This window comes from Hyperoodon ampullatus, assembly GCF_949752795.1.
Source record: "Hyperoodon ampullatus genome assembly, chromosome: 8".
Lineage (NCBI taxonomy): Eukaryota > Metazoa > Chordata > Mammalia > Artiodactyla > Ziphiidae > Hyperoodon > Hyperoodon ampullatus.
This window is the reverse complement of record NC_136921.1, coordinates 2931905-2954700: the sequence shown is the minus strand read 5'-3', so window position 1 is coordinate 2954700 and position 22796 is coordinate 2931905. Positions and strand designations below refer to the sequence as shown.

Here is a 22796-nt window from a genome sequence, read left to right as displayed (position 1 = left end):
GCCTTTGGGCGTTCTCCTGGAGACTGGGGATCAGTGGGTCCCGTGGCTTTGTGAGCAGCGTTTCCAGGCAGCCTCAGTGTGTGGGGTCCCCGGGGTGTGGGCATGGCTGCGTTTATTAAGGATTAGGGACACTTTTTTTTTTTTTACATCTTTATTAGAGTATAATTGCTTTACAATGGTGTGTTAGTTTCTGCTTTATAACAAAGTGAATCAGTTATACATATACATCTGTTCCCATATCTCTTCCCTCTTGCGTCTCCCTCCCTCCCACCCTCCCTATCCCACCCCTCTAGGTGGTCACAAAGCACCGAGCTGAGCTGATCTCCCTGTGCTATGCGGCTGCTTCCCACTAGCTAGCTGTTTTACGTTTGGTAGTGTATATATGTCCATGCCACTCTCTCGCTTTGTCACAGCTTACCCTTCCCCCTCCCCATATCCTCAAGTCCATGCTCTCGTAGGTCTGTGTCTTTATTCCCGTCTTACCCCTAGGTTCTTCATGACTTTTTTTTTCCCCCCTTAGATTCCATATATATGTGTTAGCATACGGTATTTGTCTTTCTCTTTCTGACTTACTTCACTCTGTATGACAGACTCTAGGTAGGATTAGGGATACTTTCTAAGTCTCTGAAGCATTAGCAGATGAGTAAAATTAGACCTCAGTTTACTGAATTCTTGTTTAATTAAATTTTCAGGTAAATTTAGGATTTTCCAGAAAATTCTTTTGGTTTCAGACACCGTTTTCTAGATGTGCAGGTTATTTTGGACCCGCTGTAGATAGGGTAAGTCTCCTGGCAGGGCTGGCATTGCAAATGCTGGTTCTTGCAGGGACATCATATAACTGTAAAGTGTCCTGGGCAGGTCCTGGAAATCCTCTGGTCTCCAGCTGCTAGAAAGGAGGAAGCTGAGGTCTGGAAAAGTACAAGGTCTGCTGACTGAGGTGGCCAGGCGGTGAGGGGCCAGCTTGCTCTTTCCTGCCGAGCCGGCCTCTGGTTTTGTGGCCTTACATCCCTGGCACCGGGAGGTGAGCGGGCCCCGTGGGACAGACTGCGCGCCAGGCCTGGAAGCTGGTCTGCTCGGTGGTTCTGTTGGCTGTCAGTATGCTACCTGGGACCCTGGGGTCTCCCAGGGACACCCTGGAGTCATGTAACCCACCACGGCGTATGTATCATAAAAGCCTGGTTTCCCGTAGGAGTTTTAGAAATAACAAAGACCTTCCCCGTCTTTTGCTTCTTTTTAGAGGTCTAAGAAAAGTCTTTTTCACTGAGCCGGTTTTAGTGTGGTGCTCGAACATTCTAGTGCACTTTACCGTGCACGAGGCAGCCCCTGCCTGGGGCACCTTCTCAGCCCTCCAGGCCTTCAGATGCAGTGTCCCACCTGTGATGTTCACTGAGGTTGCTGGTGGTGTGACTGGTTTTCTAAGCAGAGAGACAGTTCCAAAGAGAACTTTTATAGGTGGATATATGGGACGTATTGGAGCCACGAGCGAGTGACGGTTTTGTTTAAGTGTGTGAGACCAGGGTGAACGGACTGCGTTCCTGCTCCCAGCTGGCCCTTGTTGACCAAAGGCAGGTGTTCATAGACCTGTCGTGGTGATTCTGCTGGACTGGCCCTTCTGTGTCCGTCTGGGGCTCCTTTGTGGAACAGGGCTCTGGGGGCAGGCTGCTCTCTCCCCCAGGAGTGGTGGGACCCCCAGAGAGCTGGGCCTTGAGGCTTCCAGCAGGGCAGCTCCGGGGAAGAGGAGACTCAGCTCTCACCTGGGCCCTGCCGGGCAGTCTGCAGCCTCCGGTCGAATCCCATGACCTAGAAGAGACGATGATGAGACATTCTCAGCCTGTGAAACAGCAGGTGTGAAGGCACTCTGAGAAGTCACGGGTGTGTCCCCGTGTGGCGGTGGAGGATGAGTCTGAGGTCAGAGTGGCCACGTGTGGGTGCTGCCCTCCTCCCATGTCTGCAGGGAACTGAGCACTCTGGGCTGGGGGGACCCCAGGCACAGAGCCCAGCCCGCACAAGAAACTACTTCGGATACAGTCTGCTACTTTCATAATTAAGTCATGAGGACAGTTAATTGTTGAAGTATTCAACAGGCATCCATTGCTTTTTATGGAGGAAAATCTCAGTGATTGTATCTCTTCTACTTCTTATGTCAAGATGTGCCTTTCTGGGAGTTGGTTTAAGTGTGAGATTTTTTAAGGTGTTGATTTAACATGCTTACAGTTTTCACGTCATTTTTGTTTTGAGAGTGCTTTCCTGATGTAGCGTCTGAAGACTTTGCTCAAAAAGAGCCACTTCATTGGGAGGTGAGAGTGGTTCCCTCACAGAAGATAGGAGTGAGTGACTCCCTCGTTTCCAGATTCCCTGTGTGTCCCTGGAACATCTCCGAGAAGTCTGGCCTGGCGTAGGGACCACGTGGGCCTGGGAGACGCTGCTCCCTACGGTTCCCTGCGAGACCCTGTCTCTGCTGCCCTTGGCCTCCTGGTCAGCCCCTAGTGGTCAGAGATCTTGGATGGTCCTTTGGAGGTCCAGGCCACACAGCGACCGCAGGAGGGCAGGGCTGGGATGTGACATGGTGCTCCCGTGTGAAGGGTTATCTTGTTGGTCAGTGTTAGAGAAAACATCTTGGCACGTTTTTAGATGTTACAGACTTGAGTAGTTCTAGAGTGTGAAAAAAAAAATTTTTTTTTGTAGTCCTCAACCTCAGGAGAGATGTCTAAAAAGTCGTCAGATGGATCTTTCAAAGACTCCAAAGCTGAAACAGAGGTAAACTTGAAAAAATAATTTTGAGAGACATAAACCCGTAGCTGTGTTGAAATAGTAAGTGCTGTGTGTGGTCCTCCCCCAGTCCACGGAGGCACGGGGTGGGGCATGGTGGAGGCTCACACACAATAGGTCCATATTTATTTTGTTGTAAAAGTACCGCTTTAAATGGTTTACTGCCTGTAAAGTAGGTGGGGTGTGTTTATCGTCTGCTTCTCTGCGGTGGACTCTTGGGTCTCCTCGTACCTTTATGTGACAAGTATGATGTACGGTGTACAGAGGGGTAAGGCAGTCATTTGGGAGAGGATGGAGGTGGCACTTCAGAGGAGTCTGGGAGAGGATTAAGTCACGAGGCAGACAGGGACCAGAGGGCCGGCTGGAGGGACCCGTCCAAGCTCTGCCTGGCCCGGTGGGACCCTGCAGTGCATTTCCTGTGAGTGAGGTACAGGCCAGGCCAGGCTGTCTTGGGGACGTTAGACTCACCCCAACTTCATCGTCCAGTTTGCATTTCAGAAAGTGTATCCGGGCAGCCACAGACAAGATGGACAGGCGTGGAGTGGAGGCTGGGAGGCTAGTTAAGAGGCCCTCGTGGCAGGTTGAGGGAGGGGTCAGGCCAGGGAACTGAGCCAGCGGTGGGAGGGACAGGATGTGCTGTTTTCTCTGATTTACGCTCTGTTTAAACACATCGTGTACATTTTCACTCTCAGAGTTGTTCACAAATGCATTGAAGTAATTAAGCATATAGCGACAGAAGTCGAGTCCTCATAAACTCATCTGATGAGACAGTGATTCTCAAGGTATGGTCAGTGGACGGCTGACCTTTTTAGGGCTGTACCAAAAAGTGGAATTCTGCATTTAGAGTGAAAGAGCTTTCAGCTTCCTTGTAACTCACACTCTTGGGTCCTAAGTGCTTAGCTGCACCGACTTGGAGTCAGTTCCCCTTTGAATGCGTGCGGATGTCGTTGTGTTTCCTGTTTGTTCTTCCTGGAGCTTGAATAATGAATCTGCTCATGATGTTGCTCTGTGGTGCATCAATTAATTTTTGTTTTTTCATTCTCTTTTCTTTAAGACTGAGATTTCCACTAGAGCATCCAGGTCAGTGACAGCAAAGACATCAAAACGGCGATCCAAAAATTCAGAGGAAGGTACTGCAAAATTTATCATACAATGTAGCTGAAAGTACTAGATTCTTTTTTTTTAATTTATTTTATTTTTGGCTGCGTTGGGTCTTTGTTGCTGCACACAGGCTTTTCTCTGGTTGTGGCAAGTGAGGGCTACTCTTCTTTGTGGTATGCAGGCTTCTTATTGCGCTGGCTTCTCTTGTTGTGGAGCATGGGCTCTAGGCACGCAGGCTTCAATAGCTGTGGCGTGCAGGCTTAGCTGCTCCGCAGTATGTGGGATCCTCCTGGACCAGGGCTCGAACCCATGTCCCCTGCATTGGCAGGCGGATTCTTAACCACTGTGCCACCAGGGAAACCCAATACTAGATTCTTTGCTTTAGTCACAACATCTAGTAGGAAAAAGCTTCTGTGACTAGAAAGCAGATTTGCCTTTGGAAGGAATGAACAAAGACTCTGTGAAAATGATGACGATATATGGCTTTCACACCCACATGCATGTGCATGCCCTTGCACACATGTGTGAGCTCACGACACCAGGGGCAGAGTACACCTGCGTGATCTGTGTTCCAATCTAAAAGGTGTGACTGAACGTTAATTTTCCAGAAATATTTATCAGTCATCCGTGTCTCACTGACTCTTCTGAATAGGTAAGCTAATTTAGTCCTGATGCAGGATGGACATCAAGAGCATCCTGCCCTTAGGTGATGTTTATGCATTTAAAACATAGCAGAAAATGTCACTGGCAGTCATGCTAAAAGCTGAAGCTGAAGCAAACGGGCCTGGCGTGGGTTTGCCCGAGGATATGTCTCCTTATGACAGACCAATAAGTAGGGAAAGAATGTCAGTCCAATGCAGGGGAGTACAGTTGGAGGCCGGCAGTGTCAGAGGCTTTCAGTGGAAGCATGAAGTTGCTTTGAATGAGCAGTAGTAGTTCCTGAAAAGTCATCCTTTTCCTAAATTGTAAAACTTAAAGAAGTATGGCAAGAATGTAGTAGTTGGAATTTTTCACTGAGAAATTGAACTTAGGTGGTAAGTTCCACTCTTTGACATTGATAAATGCTTCAGTGAACTTCTTTGTGCCAGAAACTTTCTCTTCCTTTTGGGCGATGTCTGTGGGATAGGTTCCCAGGGTATAATTACTGCCCCAGAGGGCCATTATGGACATTCCGAGGTTTTAGCTACAGTGGACACTGTACACTCTACCCCACACCTTCTCTGGGGATTTGTTTGAAAGGCTTGCTGATTTTGATAGATGGAAAACACTCAGAGTCTGAGTGTTCTTAATTTGCGTGAGCTCCCTGTATGTTAAGGACATCTGCCAATTTTTTTTTAAAGTATTTATTGTTTTATTTTTTATTGGGGTATAGTTGTTTTACAATGTTGGGTTGGTTTCTACTGTACAGGGAAGTGGACTTCCCTGTGCTAACAGCAGGTTCTTATTAGGTATCTATTTTATACATATTAGTGTATGTATGTCAATCCCAATCTCCCAATTCATCCCACCACCACCCCCTGCCGATTTTTAAATAAGTATTTGTTTCTTATATTTTTTTTCCATTTTTTTAAATTCTAATTTTGTTTGGTTTCTGACTTGCCTAGGTATTTAAATTTTATGCACTGGTAGCTACCAGTCTTTTTTCTGTAGTTTTTCCAGAGATTTGAGAGATGAAGGTTTGTGTTTTGTCATACGTTTTAGTATTTAATCTTTTTGGTTATCTCTTATTTTAATTCATGGTATAAAATGAGGCTCTGAATTTATTTTTTCATAATAACTCATCAGGTGTTCCAGGGTCACTTACTAAATAATTGTTCCCTTCCCTCCTGCTCTGTGATCTCCCCACATGCCTTTTGGAGTCTGGAGTCTGGTGTTTCTGTTTTTGTTTTTTCTCTACTGTTTTCTGTTTCACTACTAGTTCCCTATCATTTTTCTTTTCGAAGACGTTTTAAGCCCTTTTATTTGCTGTTCTTCCAGATGTATTTTGTAATCACTTCATGAGTCAAAGAATGCCACTTCCCACAAAACAGATGGATCAGGATGTAATCGGACTTGGGTGAAACTTAGGCTTTCATTATTCTGGGAAGATTGGATAACTCTACTTTCAAGTTAGACCGGGGTCTCCTCCTCTCCCGAGACGTGTGTTGGGTGCGTGGGTGTGTCTGTCAGTCAGGGATTGCTCGATTGTTTGTTTTGTTTTCAGTTTTTTTGGAAATGGTATCTTTCTTCCCCTCATTAATTTTTAGTGATCATTGTTGGAATATAGAAGCTTTATTGATTTTTGTAAATGTATCTTAAATCTAGCTTGCATTGAATCTTAACCCATAATTGTTCCATTGATGTTTTGATTTTCTAAGCTGATGGTCGTATCATCTGCTTTTCTTTTTTAATAACTCAGGATGTTAGCATCTGAGTTAACCCGTAAGCTTGAACTGTAGGGTTCCTTTTATTTGATCTTTAAGAGATTTGGTTATCAGAGAGTTGCCAGCTTTATGACATTAAGGTTTACTGAGCTGTCAACAAATTGGTGAACTCTTTCTTCCCTGCCTCTGCTAGTCGGGCACTGACCTCACCCCGGGTCCTTGCCCAGCAAAGCTGGCACTGCGCCCTATCGTGCGGCCTCGCTTTAGCGGGTAGCATTAGGGGAAGGGTCCAGCACCCAGGAGGTGTGCGAGACACAGGCCCTCTGTGTTCCCGCCGAGGAGAGAAGCCTTGCCTTTACTAGAGAGGGAGGGCATCACGTTTGTTAGACATACTTAGAATCTTAAGGCCATACTAGAATCCCTATAGGATCCAAAAAACATTCTGCATAAGAATATGATAATTTTTGCTTATTCTTAACTAGTGGAGACTAGCAGAGCAAATCACTTGGAGTTAGTGGGTGCATTTTAATTTCATTCGTTCGATAATATGCAGCATCGCAAATTAAGTTTAATACGTATTTTCATTGTGCAATTTCATGTTAGGAAGAAGGGATTCTAGAACCAGTGAAAATAGTCTCTCCCCTGAAAAAGAACGTAACTCTTCCTGCAGTAAAGCTAAGAAGGAACACACCGGGAAACAGCTCGGTAAGACTGAGTGAACCCCAGGGAGGCTGCGAGTGAGGGTTTGCGACTCGAAACCTTTAGCTGCCTGATCCCTTGCTTCCATTTGATCATTAAACAGATGGAGCCCTGTGGGTGGTGCAGAGGAGATGCGCCCTGTTTGATGGACGCGGACCCGGGTGCTAGAGCACTGTTCTCGGCCCCAAGTGGAGTCGGGGCAGGGGACCCGTGGGCCCCCTTGTCTGCGACACGGGGCTGCCCCCGCCGTGCATGGATTCCCGACCGTGACTCCCTCACTGGCCGAAATCGCCCATGTGAGCCTTCCTTTCTTAATTCTGCAGATGTCTGTGGAGTACCTGCCCTCGTGGAGAGTATGATCTAGAGGGAGAAGACAGATAATAAAGAGAACTCAGGATGTATACATTCGTGTTAGTTAACCATGAGGCTTTTGAAGGGAGGTGAAGCCGAGAGAGGCGTAGGCGGGGCGTAGGCAGGGAGGGCCACTGAGGAGGGGGTGTCTGGACAGAGTCCACTAGCGTCACAGAGCACATGACCTGTGGGTGTCCAGGAACGGCCAGAGGCCCCGAGCTGCGGACAGGTCAGCCTGTTTGAGTGACTGGAAGCTGGGTGGTGAGACTGGAGCAGAGAGAGGGCAGGTGCCAGGAGAAGGGGCTCATGAGCGGGCAGGCTGGGGGCATGGTGGAGTAGGTGGGAGCGAGGTCCCTGGGGTGCCCAGCAGGACAGAGACAGGCTCTGGCTTAGGTTTGAGAAGCGCCCCCGTTAAAACTGCAGGGGGTAGGGCTTCCCTGGTGGCGTAGTGGTTGAGAGTCCGCCTGCCAATGCAGGGGACACGGGTTCGTGCCCCGGTCCGGGAAGATCCCACATGCTGCAGAGCGGCTGGGCCCGTGAGCCATGGCCGCTGAGCCTGCGCGTCCGGAGCCTGTGCTCCGCAACGGGAGAGGCCACAACAGTGAGAGGCCTGCGTACCGGAAAAAAAAAAACAAAAAAAAAAAACTGCAGGGGTGGGAATGAAGGCCGGAGAGCAGTTAGGTGGTGCTGTGGCGTCCAGGTGAGAGGCCGTGATGTCTGGGACCCAAGGTCACTGCTGCGGAGATCGGGGTGGGGCGGGGCAGCGGGATAGGCCGCTCTCACGGAAGGGACGACAGCGCGCCTGTTAGAGAGGAACCACAGGTGGGATCCGTCGGGGGTGTCCGGCACCGCTGTGGTGTCATTTATTGAAGTAGGGAAGGCTTTGGGAGAAGCTGGTTGGCGGATCGGTTCTAGAGGCGCTAAGTTCAAGATGCCTGTGAAACAAGCAGGTGGAGGCGTTGGGACAGCGGGCGGGTGTGTGGGCCTGGGGTTCAGGGGCAGAGCTGGAGAAGCTGACGTTAAAATGAAGAACTTGGGGGTTCCCAGATTAGCGCGCGGGCCTTCATGCAGTAATGGCCTCCGGGGAGCGTGGAGCCCAGGATTCGAGGGTCGGAGAGGAGAGGGCTCTGGCAGAGGAGACAGAGGCCAGCAAGTTGGGGGGGTTGGAGAGCCAGCGCCCTGAAAGCCAGGGGCTTATCCAGCGCTTCCGAGACGGCTCCCGTGGAGGCTGAGAGCTGACCGTTGAGTTGATGGGATAGTTAGTTGGTGACCTTGGCATAAAGCCTTGTAAATCCCAGCCAAAGCAACCGAACGCAAAAACCTTTGCAGTAGTTTAATCTGTTGTTCACTATTTTATGTCAGGAAGAAAGGAGGATGATGTTTCAGCTCAAATTTTAGACCCCATAGTGTCTGGATTAAATAATGAACCAGATCAGGAAACTACAACTTCAGAAATGGGTAAGAAAAATATAGTCTTTAGTTTAAATTCCTCACCACCTTGGTATGAAATGTTTACATCTCAGTGCGGTTGTCATTATTCTTTATTTTTCTAACCCCTTTAATGTTCATCAGATTAATTTTGCCCACAGTGTACTGAAGAACAGAAATGACTTGATAATCTGTTTGCTTTAATTTGCTAAGTTTTATGATAAAGAAGATTAACTCAGCTTTAAGTTAACGTTTACATGCTTTATTATGTGTAACATCTTTGCATCTAAGTCAAAATGCTTTCTTCATCTTACTCCTGGAGTTTTAAAAAAAGTGTTGTGGATAGTTAGAGAAATTATCTTTCAGTTCTCCAGCGTGCTCTGCTGTGTTCTGTTAAGAAAATGCTCCACGAGAACTATTTTAAAGTGCTTGCTCGGAACACCCGGGGAAGGTGTCCCTGTGGCACACCTTTTACATTCGAGGCTGGCAGTGTGACGTGTGTGCACATCCTCACCCTGCTGATACCGGGTGATTAGATGTACGGATATGGAATTTCAGTGGGATGATCCAAGATTGTAACTGTATGTGGTCTTCTGTGATGTTTAACTAAATTCTTCAAAAATATGGCAATTCTTGAGTGACATTTGAGGGGGAAAATAGTGTAAATCTTGCCCCCAGGGAAAGACAAAACTTTTTCTAGGCTGAACTTGCCTCGGGTCTCTCTGGTTGTTTAACATTCTGTAACTGTAGCTAGAGTAACCATAAGCCCATCTTTCTGCACTTGCGCTCTCCCTTTACTGGCTTTTGCTTTTCTAAGAGGGGCGTGTTTGCAAGCCGTCTGCTCCATCGCTGGTTCAGCAGTGATGGTCTGTGGTTATTCTCTTCCAAGTAGGTCAGCTCTGTGTGGTTTATCTGCGTCCTGAGCAGTGTGGGAGGACCGAACGACCTAAACTGGGACAGAATGAGTTCTTACGGATGAAAGTGCTTTTCTCGGTGGCCACGCCTGTAGCAATTCAGCTGCATCTTGTGATGGTTTATTTCATTTCTGCAGGAGCTTTTCTCAGCCACAGGCGGGTCCTGTGGGGGGCAGCACAGGGCAGTCCCGGTGCTGCAGGAGAGGGGAGTGGGCGGGGCGAAGCTTGAGTGAGGGCTTGCCCTGCGCAGGCCCTGGGCGGCCCACGTGGGCACACCTCGCATCCAAACCCAAACCTGCGTACCTGCTGGCCTGGAACGAGCCGCACAGGTGTGCCCTCTGAGCCAGTGTCTCCTCGTGGGTACACGGGTGTGAGAAGACCTGCCTTGAGGGTAAACGAGGTGATGATGGTGAAGTGGCTGGCTTGTCACAGACGTGTCGTGCGCCATTGCTTTAGTACCCGTCACTTTATATATAAAGTTTACCGAGAGCCCCAAGTCAGGGTGAGTCAGCGCTGTTCTGAGATGGTATGCTGGATTTAAAAGAAATTGGGGCGGTTCTTTAGACATATGTTAGACTTTATGGATCTTTATAGATCTTTATCTGCATGTGTGAAAATAATAAAAGCTCAGTGTTTAAGAAGCACAGAACATCGCAGCAGGTGATTCTCAGCTGAGTGCTTTGCGGAGATTAGAAGCAAGCCTGGTGCCACCTGGTGGCCGCCAGCAGAGTCCTGTGCGCTCCCCGTCCCTGGGTGGCCCTGGTGAGCCCTCCTCCCCACACACCCTTCCTCCCTTGAGTCCTGTCACTGCACACACCCCGGGTCCCTGTCATCACAGATGTCCTCCTGCACTGGCAGTCATTTTACTTCCGGAATTCAGGGTTTGCCAGCAGTTGTTAGGGTTCCTTAAGTTCCCAGATTGATTATGGCTTCCAGGTCCAGGCCACTGGGTCTGTCCTCCCAGTCCCCTTCCTGTCCTGGCCAGCGCTTGAAACCAACGCCTGGCCGGGTCGTGCTGACTGCTCCAGGGCCTGGCCGACCTGTGTCACTGTTGCGGTGTCCCGGGAGAATGGCTGGGCTTGGTGGTTCTCATTTGCCTTTGCAGGTGGATTGAAGAATTCAACAAGGAATTTATCCATTTCTTGCTCAAAACATGAACGTCTTCTTTGCCTGCTCACATCGTCATGCAGGCTGTCTGAGGAGACTCGCTCCTTCTACAGCTGTTTGATCGTCTTATGTTTTCCCGGAACCTTATGCCATCCATGTCTTCATTTTGCTTGGGTTCGCTCATTTCACTTTGTTTGATTGTTTAGACGTTTCATTATGAAAAATACATAGAAAGAATAGAATGATTCGCACCCACGTACCTCTCATGTAGATTCAGTAGTCCTAACATTCTGACATATTTGCTTCATCTATAGTGACATAGTTTCATGAAATATTTCAGGGTATTTAAAAAATATTTTAATACTTTATCTCTAAATAACTCCATTTAAGTACTTCAGCATGCACCTCAAAAAACAAATGTTCCTACATAGCCGTAAAATTATTGTTGCACCCAACAGACTTGTCATTCCCCAAGAGCATCTGAGACCCAGTCTGCATTCTTGTTGTCTCAACAATGTTATTTTTTAAACAATCAGGATCCAGAACACACTGTATGTTTTTTATTTTTCTGTTCGTCTCTTTAACCTCTTTGAATGTGGAACAGCCCCTCTTACCCCACCTTTCGTTCCAGAACATTGACTTTCTGGAGAGGGGAGGTTGCTTGTCCTGTACAGCGTTCCCTCCTCTGTGTTTGTCTGATTGCTTCCTTGTGGTGTCGTTTAACTTATGGCACCCCCACCCCCCCGCCCCCCGGTATTTCTGTTAGATCTAAAGGCCTGATCAGATCTCGGTTGAAGAGATTGCTTCTCCCTCACCCCTACGTAGGTGATGCTGTGTCCTTTACCTTATGTCCTGTCAGGATGCACTTAGTGTCTCTGCATCCCATGATATGATGCTAAGGCTGGTCACTGGGCCAGGCAGATCCGCCCATTTTAAACCCTGGTTATTTGCATTTACCCTCAGATGTAGTCAGCACCTCCGTGCAGCTGAACTTTGCACAGAGGCCTGGCAGAACAGCAAGCTGCTTGTGCAGTGCTGTGGGCTCTGCGCTGCTTGGTGAGTTTCAGGGAGAGTGACTGGCGCAGACACCGTGGCCCCAGCCGGTGCCCCCAGCTTTGCGCAGGTGATCTTATTGGGGCGAGAACCCCCTCAAGGCGTGGCGCTCCGCCCACGTCCTTACCTGCGGGGCTCAGTAATTGCCGATAACTCAGACAGCAGATTGTGCTAATGCACTGATTTTTTTTTTCCCAATTCATAGTAATTTTAATTTCTTATGGGTGCGTTATTTTTTTAAAGGCAAGCTGGTTAACCTGCCCTCTGATTAAGAATCGATTGTAGTATTATTAGTGAATGATAGTCTGTTTTTATGTTCTTTCTGTTTGTGTGAATTTGGGGTTTAGTAAACCTTACTTAAGAATACCACTGGAAACGTTAAAACAACCATCATAGGCCTCTCAAAAAAGTAAAGACAGAAAGAGCTTTGAGGAGATAAAATTGTGCAGAGTGTCACTAGTCTCCTCAAGCTATGGACAGAAGTAATGCATTTGTAATTTACTTACTGTGCTGGTGGGTTTTGTACAATATAGAAAATATTTGATACTTTCAAATAACATATGACAACTTAAAGTTATAGAGGTGTTTTCTTCTAAAATTGATAATCTACAGCTGCCTAGCTTATACTTATTTTTAGATTTGTTTGTTTTAGAACTTAATGGTGTTTCTTGTTGGTCCTATGAGATATCATAAATAATTAACTGTAGACATGAATCAGACTGTTTAAGTCAGCATCGTTTTTGCAGATCAAAAAAAAATTTCCTCAGAAAATTAGATGTTGTCTATTTTATGTAGTTGCACTAATTCTGCACTAATTCATAAACTAATTTATGTTTAATTCTGACATAAACTATTTCTTTGAGTACTTTTAAGAAATTGTAAGATCGTGTTTCAGGAAAGGGAACATTTTCCTAATTTTATTTGTGCCTCCTGATCCATTTTAGAGAGTGTGTGTGAGGGTCCGTTAGTAACGGGTCAGGTTTCCTCCCTGGGTCCTGCCACAATTCAAAATCTGTTCCCCCAGCACCCATCCTTTTCTTTTTACTAGGAAAAAAATGTTTTATTTCTCAGGTATTTGGTGTTTTTTTCTATTTTTATAAACATTCGCATATGAGTCTGTAATCAGGAGGCAAGTATATGGGAGCTTTTGACACGTCAGGGGCTGCGCACGAGGCCAGAAATATTTTTCCTTTTCCTCCTGCTTTCCTGAAGTTGCAACCTATTTGCAGCTTGTGACTCCCAGGCCTGGCTGTCGTGGGGAAATGAGGGGAGACTGGTAGTGTCGGGTGGTTCTGGAAATGGGGGGCCAGGGTGCTTTGGCTGTGGGAGCCCAGGCCTCTGCCTGGGCCACGTGGGCGGGGTCTGCTCACGTCTGGGTGTCCCTTTGCGCTCTCCTGATCCCAGAGCCAGGCCCGGGAGGAGTGTTCTGGGTGCGTTTTCTAGAAGTTGCCCTGGGTCATCCTTGGGAAGCTTGCGGTGGGGGAAGCATAGGTAAGTAAGGTGCCGCTGATGACCAGTTCCATCTTAATAACCCATTTAACTGTCTTACATCAGGAACAAAGGAAGCTAATACTAACTCAGCTAGTGTTTCAGATGCTAATTCATCTAGTCTGCAGCGAGAAAGTGCTGAGCCAGAACCAGCAGTAAAGCAGAAAGGTGAGAAGGGGGCCCCTTGTCAACCACTCCTGTCCCGTGAGGGAGACCCAGCACCCCAGATGTGGCGCTGCTTGTGTGGATGCCTCTCAGCTCAAGGCCATGGCTGCAACCACAGGTTCCCTGAGTCTTTGACACCCCCAGAGAGTCCAGTCCCTCGTTCTCCACACCATCAGGACTGAACGTGGCAGAAACTAGAAAGCGTCTTCTAGTCACTGCCTGATGGCAGCAGACTCTCCTGTGTCCCCAGTGTTCCTTCTGAGATACTGTGGGAAAGCCCGGGGTGTCGGGATGACAGGAACAAGCCTCAGTTGCTGCTGGGGGTCCCAGAGGCCGAGCTGCATCCCCCAGGTTTCAGGTCCAAAGAGGACTTTTAAGCAGCTCAGAGCGCTGTCACGACTGTGACTTTTCTGTCTGTGATGTTCTCTGAGTGTCTTAAGTCCTACCTCAGTGGGGTTCTGCTTTTGGCATAATTTTTCTCAGCGGTAAAAAAAAAAAGTCGTGGTAAAGTCCACGTTCAGCATTTGCTTTTTAAGGCCCTGGAGCTCCTTCAAGCACGGAGGGGTGCACGTGCCCCCTGGCACGTGAGTTGTGCTGGGCCTGGTGCAGGGTGTTGGGACCGGTACAGCAGGGGCACGGCCAGGTGAAGGCCGACATTTGTCAGTTTGTTCCAGTAGAAAATGTTGGTTGAAGGCCTACTGTGTGCTAGGCCCTAAGGCAGTGAGTGCATGAGTGGGCAGAAGCCAGTAGGTGCCCTAAGGGGTGCTGGGGGTGGTCTGGGGGGAGGGACTCTGCACTCTCTGGGGGAGGGTCAGGGAGAGCCTTTGGGCAGGGGCAGCGGTGAGAGCTGGGGCCACTGACCACGTCAGGGAGCTTTGCAGCAGGAAGCCGATGGCATTTTTACGATGCGTGGCTGGCTGAGCCCTAGTCAGATGGCCTCTATGTGGGCAGCGCAGCGCGCGGTCCAAGGCGAGAGCGGCCTGGGCTGTGAGTGGCGGGGAGGGGGGAGCGGCAGAGTCTCGCGGCGCACAGACACCTGAGGGCAGGCTCCCGAGCTCAGAGGGGGGCGCGGCCGGCTGTGAGGGCGCGCTCACCTGGGACGAGGGACTGGGGGGACAGAGCGCCTGCACGTGGGGGCCACCTCGGCCCGGGATCTGGGGAGGAGGTGGAGCCGCAGAGGACCTGGGCATCCGCGAGGACGGGGCGCCCAGGGGCCGGGCCGATCTGTGGGCGGGGCTGCCGCGTGCCCTCACCGCCTGGGCATCAGCTCGTGACTCAGCCACCTTTCCGGGACCCACGGCCTGTCCCCAGCGACGCCAAGGGCATGGGCTTTGAAGAGAGTCTGGGGGTGTGACGTCGGGGCCCCGGGGGCCCAGCGGCTCTCACGCTGGTCTCTTTCCCGCGCACCAGGCAACAGGGCAGCGAGGAGGGCGGCTGCGGCCGCTGCGCGTCCTCCCGGGCAGCCCCCGTCACCCCGTCTTCCAGAGGCTCTGTCTGGAGCCACGCTCCCCAGGCCTGTCCTCGCCTTGTCCCTCTGTGGGGCGGGACCTCTGGGAGGCTCTGTGTCCCACGCAGATGGGGTCTTGGAGGGCTCCCGGGTCCCCCCGATGCCCTAAGCGGGGGCCCCCCCACCCCTAGAGCCGCCCTCTTTGGGGCAGTGTTTCTGTGGCTCTGACCACGGCATCCACAGGCCACTCAAAGCGCTCGAGGTCCCCCCGCCGGTGCACAGCTCCGGGGTCTGAGGGGCGCTTGTCTGTCGCGTCTGTGTGTCCTGAGGGTAAGCTGGGCCCATCCCCGGGGGACGTCTGTCCAGACCCTCACCTGAATCCAGGGAGTTTTGGGTCTTCTGCACACGCGTTCATGCATTTTAGGAGTGTAACACAGAGACCTTCCTGGGTCCACCCACCCCTGCAATGCTTCATTCGTTGACTGTGGCCGCGTCGGTCACGTTTGTCCCCATAAAGCGGCACTTGAAGAGAAAGGGTCCTGGGGGAAGAGTGCCAAGGCAGGCCCGTGTGGGGCAGAGACACTTTCTCCTTATTTGGGAGCCGATGGAGAAACACTCGCTGCTGAGTTACGCAAGATGGACTCTTGTTTGCTTCCATCCAGAGCCTTGAAAATGCCCCCAGGTGTGTTCGCCAGTTCACCCCTGGCTCGTCCCACACACATGGAGTCAGTCCATCCGTGGCTTCGAGGCTCTGTCACCTTCTCCTTCTTCTGTTTCTTTCATTCATCTCTTTGATGGATACACTTTCTTCTCATCGCTGCTTCCTGTTTTCACGTAATAACATGTTCTGATTCATAGTTTTGTTTGTTCTTTGTCTTTCTCTCTTTGAAAATAAAGCAGTGGCAGTAGGAAACTAGAAAAAAGGCTATGAGGAAATGACCATTTTTTCCCCAATAGACTTCCAAAATTATTAATTATGTATTTCTCTCTAATCCTGTTCTGCTCATTTAATATACTGAGGTTTCCTAACACAGAAGTTGATTTTCTGATGCACTTTTTTTTTTTTTTTTTTTTTAGGTGATTCTCCTAGTGATGCAGGTAAGGAATAGCCTTAAGTAAATCTGTTTGGTGTAAATTGTGTACGTGTGTATAGTTACTAACATGTACTCTCAGATTTATGTGTTACAAATTAGTGAAAGTAACTTAAGGAAACATAACTACACCAAGTTAAGATTTAATTTTCATATTTTATGAAAATACGTTTCAAAAGAATACATTTCAGAATTTCTTCCTGAGTGTAAGCTGTATTTCCAATAATCAAATTCTGATTTTACTCTTTTCTAATGTATAAAGTCCTTTTACTTTAAATAGTAAATTTAATTGTCTTAATATTATAGTTTGGGTTTATTATTTACTGATTAAATATTTATCAAAATGAACAAAACTTTATTCAGATCATAAAAATAATATGGTACGGAGCCAAAGTAAAAAACCTTAAAAATGCAGAAAAATATGAAGAAGAAAATGAAAAGCACTGGCAATCCACCTGCTCATAACTTGAATGAGTGTCCTTCTAGAACCCCACCTATGTTTATGTAATTATCAGATATGTTACCCTACTCTATTGATTATACATACATTAACATGATGACTGTTTTATACGAGGGTCTCACAAACCGCAGTTTCCTGAAGTTTCCTAGTGTCTGTCACTGTTGTAAATGCTGATGGGTGAGCGTCTTGACACGAGGTTACACGTGTCCGCTTCTTTCCTTAGCTTGTATTTCCTGTAAGTTAGCTTGCTGACTTGATTAACCTACCTTTTGAATTCTGTCTCTTGAGAAGTTAAACCAGTTTGTATTCCCAGGGTTTGAGTGTGCCCGTTTCCCCAAATCTCCCCCCAAATTTAGATATCAAGTGTCTGTTTTAACTTCATCAAAATGATAGATGAAAAAAAGCTCATTTATATTTGCAGTTGTTTGATTGCTGTCTCTTCACATATTTACTAGTTGCTTGTTTCTTTCTCTGTGAACTGCTGGCTGGCTTGCTGTCTGTCCAGAAGGAGACGTTGGACCTTCTGGCCAGGAGAAGTGTGAGGTGCCAGAGAATTCCGAGCTGCCAGGCGAGCTCCCAGCCGCCGTCAGGTTCGTGTGCTCTGGTTCCCACCCGGGCAGCTGCCCGGCTCCTCTCCGTACCTTCCACAGCTCATTTAACGCTTGAGCTTAATTGTGAGGAAGTATGTGTACAAAGAAAGCAAAAACTGTTTAATTTTCTTGTACCTGAGGTGTAACTAACTCACGTAGAATGTTTTAGAGATTTAGGGAAGTTCGTACTTAAGGCTAAAGTATGTCATGGTTTGATTCCTGATAGTTATGTTACTACTTTTTGTACCTTAAAATTAACGAGAATGTAAGATTAAAAGATGGATACTTTTAGACTTGTCAGGTGAATGGAACGTTCTTAATATTCTGCAGGCTATGTCCTAACTGGCATATTGATGGTGGCCTGGAAATTAGCATTAACATTAATGTGGGTTTTCATCTGTCCACTTTGAAACATACAAGTGTTTTGTATCCCTTTTTAGGAGGATACCTCGGCCTGGGAGCGCACGGCCCGCACCTCCCCGGGTCAGGCGGCAGGAGAGTGCGGAGGTGCTGACGACGGACAGGTGAGGCCCTAGCACCCGCGTTGGCACCGAGGGGCAGGGCTTCCCTGGCGCTGGTGGGACAGGGATGGGTGAGGATCGTGCGTGTGCTGAGAGAGGAGGTGGAGCGGGCAGCAGACGGTGCAGGGAGCACTTGCTGTTGAATAAAAGAGAACCCGGGGTAGACCGTGACCTCAAACCTCGTGCCTGCCACACACTTCAGGTAGAAGTGAGGGAAAACACAGGTGTTCGTGCTCGTACAGTTATGTCTTTACACTTACGGGGAAAGTGGATTGCCTCTATCTCTAAATAGAGGATTTTCTAAGCATAAAAACAATTAGGGGAAAAATAGGATAAAAAAATTTAAAGGTTTAATTGCACAAAAATTAAAAAACAAAAGGTGGTCAGAAAGTCATCAGCAGTATAAAGACAAGCCTCGGGCAGGGCTTTTACAAACTTCACAAATCTACCTGTGGATCCAGTACAGAAAATCAAAAAACTAGGAAGATGAAAACAGGCTGGTCGGAGTGGGCTTCAGATGGAACGGGAGGCGGGGCCTGGAGGCGGCGTAGACGCGTTTTACGTGCGGTTGCCGGGGGAAGTGGAGGGATGCGCAACATCAAGGGAAGTTAGGGGTCTCTGTTTTTAAGATGAGACGGCAAGCACATTTTTCTGGTGCGGGGGATGGTCCAGTGGAGAGGGGGAGACCGGAGGTGCCGGCGTTGCCGGGTGGGGAGAGGGGCTTGTGGGAACAGAGCCCCTGGGTGGGCCAGGCCGTGTGGAGGGAATGGCCGCAGAGAAGGCCGGGAGGCTGGCGGGCGGGTGAGATCCCGGGAGGTGAGACCCTGGCTCTTCCTCTTTCTCCTGAGCCAACAGCGAGTCTGGGGGTGGAGGAGCGGGGCTCAGAGGAGAGGAGGTGGTGGATAGCGTCTTCCACAAGAGGGGCTGGTGAACAGGCGAGGGCAGAGGGCCTCATCCAGGGGCCGCCCCAGCCCGGGCCACGTCTGGGGGCGTTTTGTAGCACCGTGACTGGGGAAGAGATGGAGGGGAGGCCCTTGGCCTCTAGCTGGGGCTCGGAGCCAAGGATGCTGCTGGACATCCTGTGGAGGACAGGCAGCCCCACCCCAGAGGTCTGTGGCGTGCCTCCCGGGGCACGTGGGGTGGAGTGATGGGTCAGCATCGCGTGGACTTTGTTCTCCAGCCGGAGCTGGGAAGATGGGTGGGGGAGGTCACAGAGTGGGTGCTTGGATCCGCGGTTAAGCATTTGCTGTCAGTGGCAGTGAAAAGACATCACCCTGGGAGTGTGGCTAAGAGACGGATGCGGGAGAATCCGGGGACCCTAGAGCCCAGGGACTGGGAGGGATCATTTCTCAGCCCTTGAAATCCTCAAGAGTGAAGCCAGGAGCCTGGAGTGCAGGGGTGAGGCCCGGGATTGGCAGATGGCGGCACTCATAATGGGGTTCAGGGCGAGACTCTGATTCTCGGGGAATCTCTGACAGCGTGAGATTCAGAGTTGGGAGATTTTAGGGAGAAAGATCTGGAAGCCTCCATGAGCCCAAGGAAAACCTTGACCCTCCTCGGGACCTGGCGGTCGGAGGCCAGAAGGAGGAAGGCCTTGTAGGGCAGGCATGTGGCGGCAGCATTCGGGGACGAGGGTGAGGATGGAGAGGGTTTGCTGAGGGGAAGGATGCGGGGGAGGGTTTCGGGAGTTGGAAGTGGTGGGATGAAGGCCGGACGGGGTGTGCAGAGGGCGTGGAGGACCAAGGACGAGATAAGGTCGGGCCTGGTGGGGCAGGACTGGCGGCTGGGAGTGTCTGAGGACCCTGGGGGTGGAGCCGAAGGTGTTAGTGGGAAGCGGGTGTGGCGTTGAGAGCTCACACCCAAGTGCAGGGACTGGCTTCTGGACCTCCCATCCCACTGAAGGGTGTGTGTGCACGCGTGTGTACGTGTGCTGGAGAGAGAGTGGCAGGGGCCGAAAGGTATTTGTTGAAGCATGACTGTGTCAGGTTGGTAGGGAAGAAATGAGGGCAGGAGGGGCTGGTGGGGAGCCATGGAGTGTTTGGGTCTGGGGGCTGTGGTCCAAGTGCAGGCGCAGCAGAAGTCAGTGCCTAAGCAGCAGGCAGATGGTGGTGGTCTGCCGCGGGGGTGACAGTAGGCGGGGCAGTTCCGGTGGTGGCCACTGGAGGCAGGAGAGAGCCCTTGGATGGAGGCGGTTACCAGGGAGACCAGGTCGGGAGCCCGTGGACATCAGACTGGTCCAGAATGATGGCAGGCCCTCGGGGAGAGGAGGTGTGTAAGTGAGGGTGCTGGGCGGGGGCGTAGGTCAGGGACAGCACCCAGCAGCCAAATGAGGGGCCTCGAGGAGGCTGCTGTGTTCCTGCGAGAGACCAAGGATTGGGGGTCTGGGGCGGCGCTGGCCAGCAGGGCCACCAGTGCCACCCCTGCCCTGAGGTTTGCGACTTGGGAGACTGGGCCTCTCCTGGAGAGGGGCTGCAGGCCCAGGGCTGGTCCCGCAGCGAGCCCGGCTGGGAGGAGGGCACGGCATGGGGCGGGGCGGCATGGGGGTGTGCGGGGCCTGGCTGCTTTCCCCAGACTTCACGTTTGCAGACTGCATCTCAGCTCCGGCCTCTTCTCAGGGAACCTTAGGCACAGTTCCAGACGCTGGGATTGATGAGGACGTGTGACCTGGAGGATGTTTCTAATTTAATCTAATTTCTTTTCATTTAGGACAGGAAGTGGTAAAACCATCTCAAATGTGATCGTAGAGTCACAGAATTCTGACAATGAGGACGCCGATGAGTTTGTGGTGGAAGCCGCCCCCCAGCTCTCTGAGATGTCAGAGCTTGAAATGGTTGGTCAGCCACAGCATATGTTTTATAATCACACTCAAATAGCACTGAATTAATTCTCCAACTTTGAGATTTGTGTAGACAGAATTTGCCTCCAGTGTTTCAGTTAGTTCTCTGCCATCTTTAATTTTGTCACCTCTGCTGAGATGCATGCAAGCATGAGTTTGAGATTCCAACAAATCTGAATCTCCTCTTCTTCTTCCTTTCCTGCTCAGGTACAAGCGGTGGAATTAGAAGATGAGAAGCACGGTGAGTCGTGGGGTTGTGTGTGCACACGTGTGTCTGCTCTGTGTGTTTTGAAAAGATCTGGTGAAATGAGCTTTGTCTGCCAGAGTTTGGTCAGGGGTCTGAGTAGCAGTAGATAGGATGCCGTGGGCACGGATGCCTCCTCCGTGTGTGGTTTATTCTGGAAGGTGATGGAAGCTGCTGGAGGGTGGGGGGTGGCCAGGACCCTGGAGGGCAGCCGTAGGCAGTGGTGGGGATGACATCACTTCTTTTCTGCACGGTTAGACTGTGGGATTGGATGACCCCTGAAGTCCTTCCAGGTCGACAGTTCTGTCATACTGTTTTCTTCCCAAGCACAACGTCTTCTTTGATTTCAAACATTTATAGAAGCAGAGAGAATAGTCTTGTGAACCCCTGACTGTTGTGCAGCTTTTGCGGTGAACGGTCATCTGGTCTGATCTCAGTCTCCACCGACTGCTTTCAAGTCCTGGAGAGCATCATTTTTGCCATAAACATGTTCTTTTTTAAAAAGCATAACCATAACTCCATTATTATATATAAAAAAACGCAGTCATTCCTTAATATCATCAAATGCCTGTTTCTTTTTCCAGTTTTGTGTGTTTTTTTTCTAGTTTGTATGAGTCAGAATCCAAATAAGGTCCCTGTGTTTGCAGCTGGTGGATCTAACTCTGAATCCGCTCTTAGCCTGTAGGTCCCCTACCACCCCATCCCCCTTGTAATTTATTTGTTGAAGAGGCTGGTCGGTTGTCCAGCAGAGTTCCTCACAGTTGGGTGTTGCTTGTCACACCCCAGTGTTGTGGGTTTCTTCCATGTTCTTCGGTTCCTGTAAATTGGTTCTAGAGACTTGGTCAGATTCAGGTTTTTCGGGCAAGAACACTTGACAAGTGGTGTTGGTTCTTCATCACACCGGCCTGTCTCTGTGCTTGGAGGTTGGTCTCAGTCTGTTGTTTCATGAGGGTTGTGGGGACGGTGACCGTTCTCGTCCCGCCCCCTCCCCCCTCCAGCACGTTTTTGTTGGCAGTCTCCACACTGTGAGGCTTTCCCTCTGCAGGAATTTGCCGCTCCGAGGCCCAGCTTCGTGCTTCCCCTTCATTGATCAGTTTTCTTAATAGTGCATTTGTCTCCTGGCACCTTCAGGGGTGACTAATGAGGGCTTTGGTGGTGGTGGTGGGTTGTTTTTTTTTTAAAATTTTTATTGGAGTAGCTGATTTACAAAAATATGGAACGAATTTGCATGTCATCCTTGCACAGGTGTCATGCTAATCTCTGTATCGTTCCAATTTTAGTATATGTGCTGCCGAAGCAAGCGCTTGATGTCTCTATGATGTCATGGTTTTTAACACACTTGACGTGTTCCATTTCAGTCCATCTCAGTTTCTCCTTGATGTTCTGTTGTCCAGTGTTGGACCATGGGGGCCTTTTGACGTGTCCCAGTGGACTTTGTAGCTTCCTTGTTTATGGTAGGACAGATGTTTCAGACTCGTTTTGTGTATTTCCCGCCCCGTGTCTCTAAGGAGCCTGGCTGCAACTTGCTTCTGGGTTGGTCATTGTTTCTGGGGGTTTTCTAATTTTTTTTGTAGGAAAGTATATCCTGAGTTTGTACTGGTATTTCCAACTTAGATTTATGATTGCAGGGTTCTTCCTAAGTTCTTTGATTTTTGCAGGTACATTCCTGTCTCGTGCCCCAGTCCTGGCTCCCAGCAGCAGTAGCTGTTTGCTTCTTTACCCTACATTGTGCACTCACAGCAATTTAGAGCAACACCACTGGTGGTTAACAACAGCGTGATGACTGGAAACGCCTTAGGATCGTTTTTGGTAGATCTGCTTGCCTTTTTGTTCTTAGTGCGTATCCCGTTAGGGATGTACAACCAATTCTTCTCTGTTCGGTTATGCTTGCCAACACGATACTGTTATGTTTATTTTTTATTTATTTATAAAAAATTAAGAAACAGAAGCAAAAAACCAAAATGAAAAAGTCACCATCACTTCTGTCCTCAAGGAGCAATTAGAAGGGACTCTTTCATGATATTTGCTTCATGGTCCCTCAGAACTGGAAAAAGGGAGGCATTTGCTCCTGTGAGTTTTCTCTGATGTACCTCCAGGGTCTTAGGGCTCTGGTTGCAAGGCATGATGCGAGAAGGTGGACGTGATGAAAAGTGTGTTTGGCCTGCATAG

General features: G+C 49.4%; 1 protein-coding gene across 3 annotated transcripts in view; it reads left to right on the top strand.

Annotated features, from left to right (window-relative positions):
* The window catches only part of TRAF3IP1 (TRAF3 interacting protein 1), a gene marked incomplete at its 5' end in the record, with an annotated part of 65387 nt that overhangs the window by 6634 nt on the left and 35957 nt on the right, over positions 1 to 22796 (top strand). The window contains 9 exons of one of the 3 annotated variants that reach the window (XM_079710797.1): positions 2686 to 2757; positions 3824 to 3899; positions 6837 to 6938; positions 8646 to 8741; positions 15963 to 15983; positions 16942 to 17026; positions 17467 to 17550; positions 20254 to 20377; positions 20591 to 20624. In XM_079710797.1, the coding sequence (XP_079566923.1) occupies positions 2686 to 2757; positions 3824 to 3899; positions 6837 to 6938; positions 8646 to 8741; positions 15963 to 15983; positions 16942 to 17026; positions 17467 to 17550; positions 20254 to 20377; positions 20591 to 20624 (694 nt within the window). The remainder of the gene's footprint in view (positions 1 to 2685; positions 2758 to 3823; positions 3900 to 6836; positions 6939 to 8645; positions 8742 to 15962; positions 15984 to 16941; positions 17027 to 17466; positions 17551 to 20253; positions 20378 to 20590; positions 20625 to 22796) is intronic. The other 2 variants (XM_079710798.1, XM_079710799.1) reach the window with 2 other exon arrangements.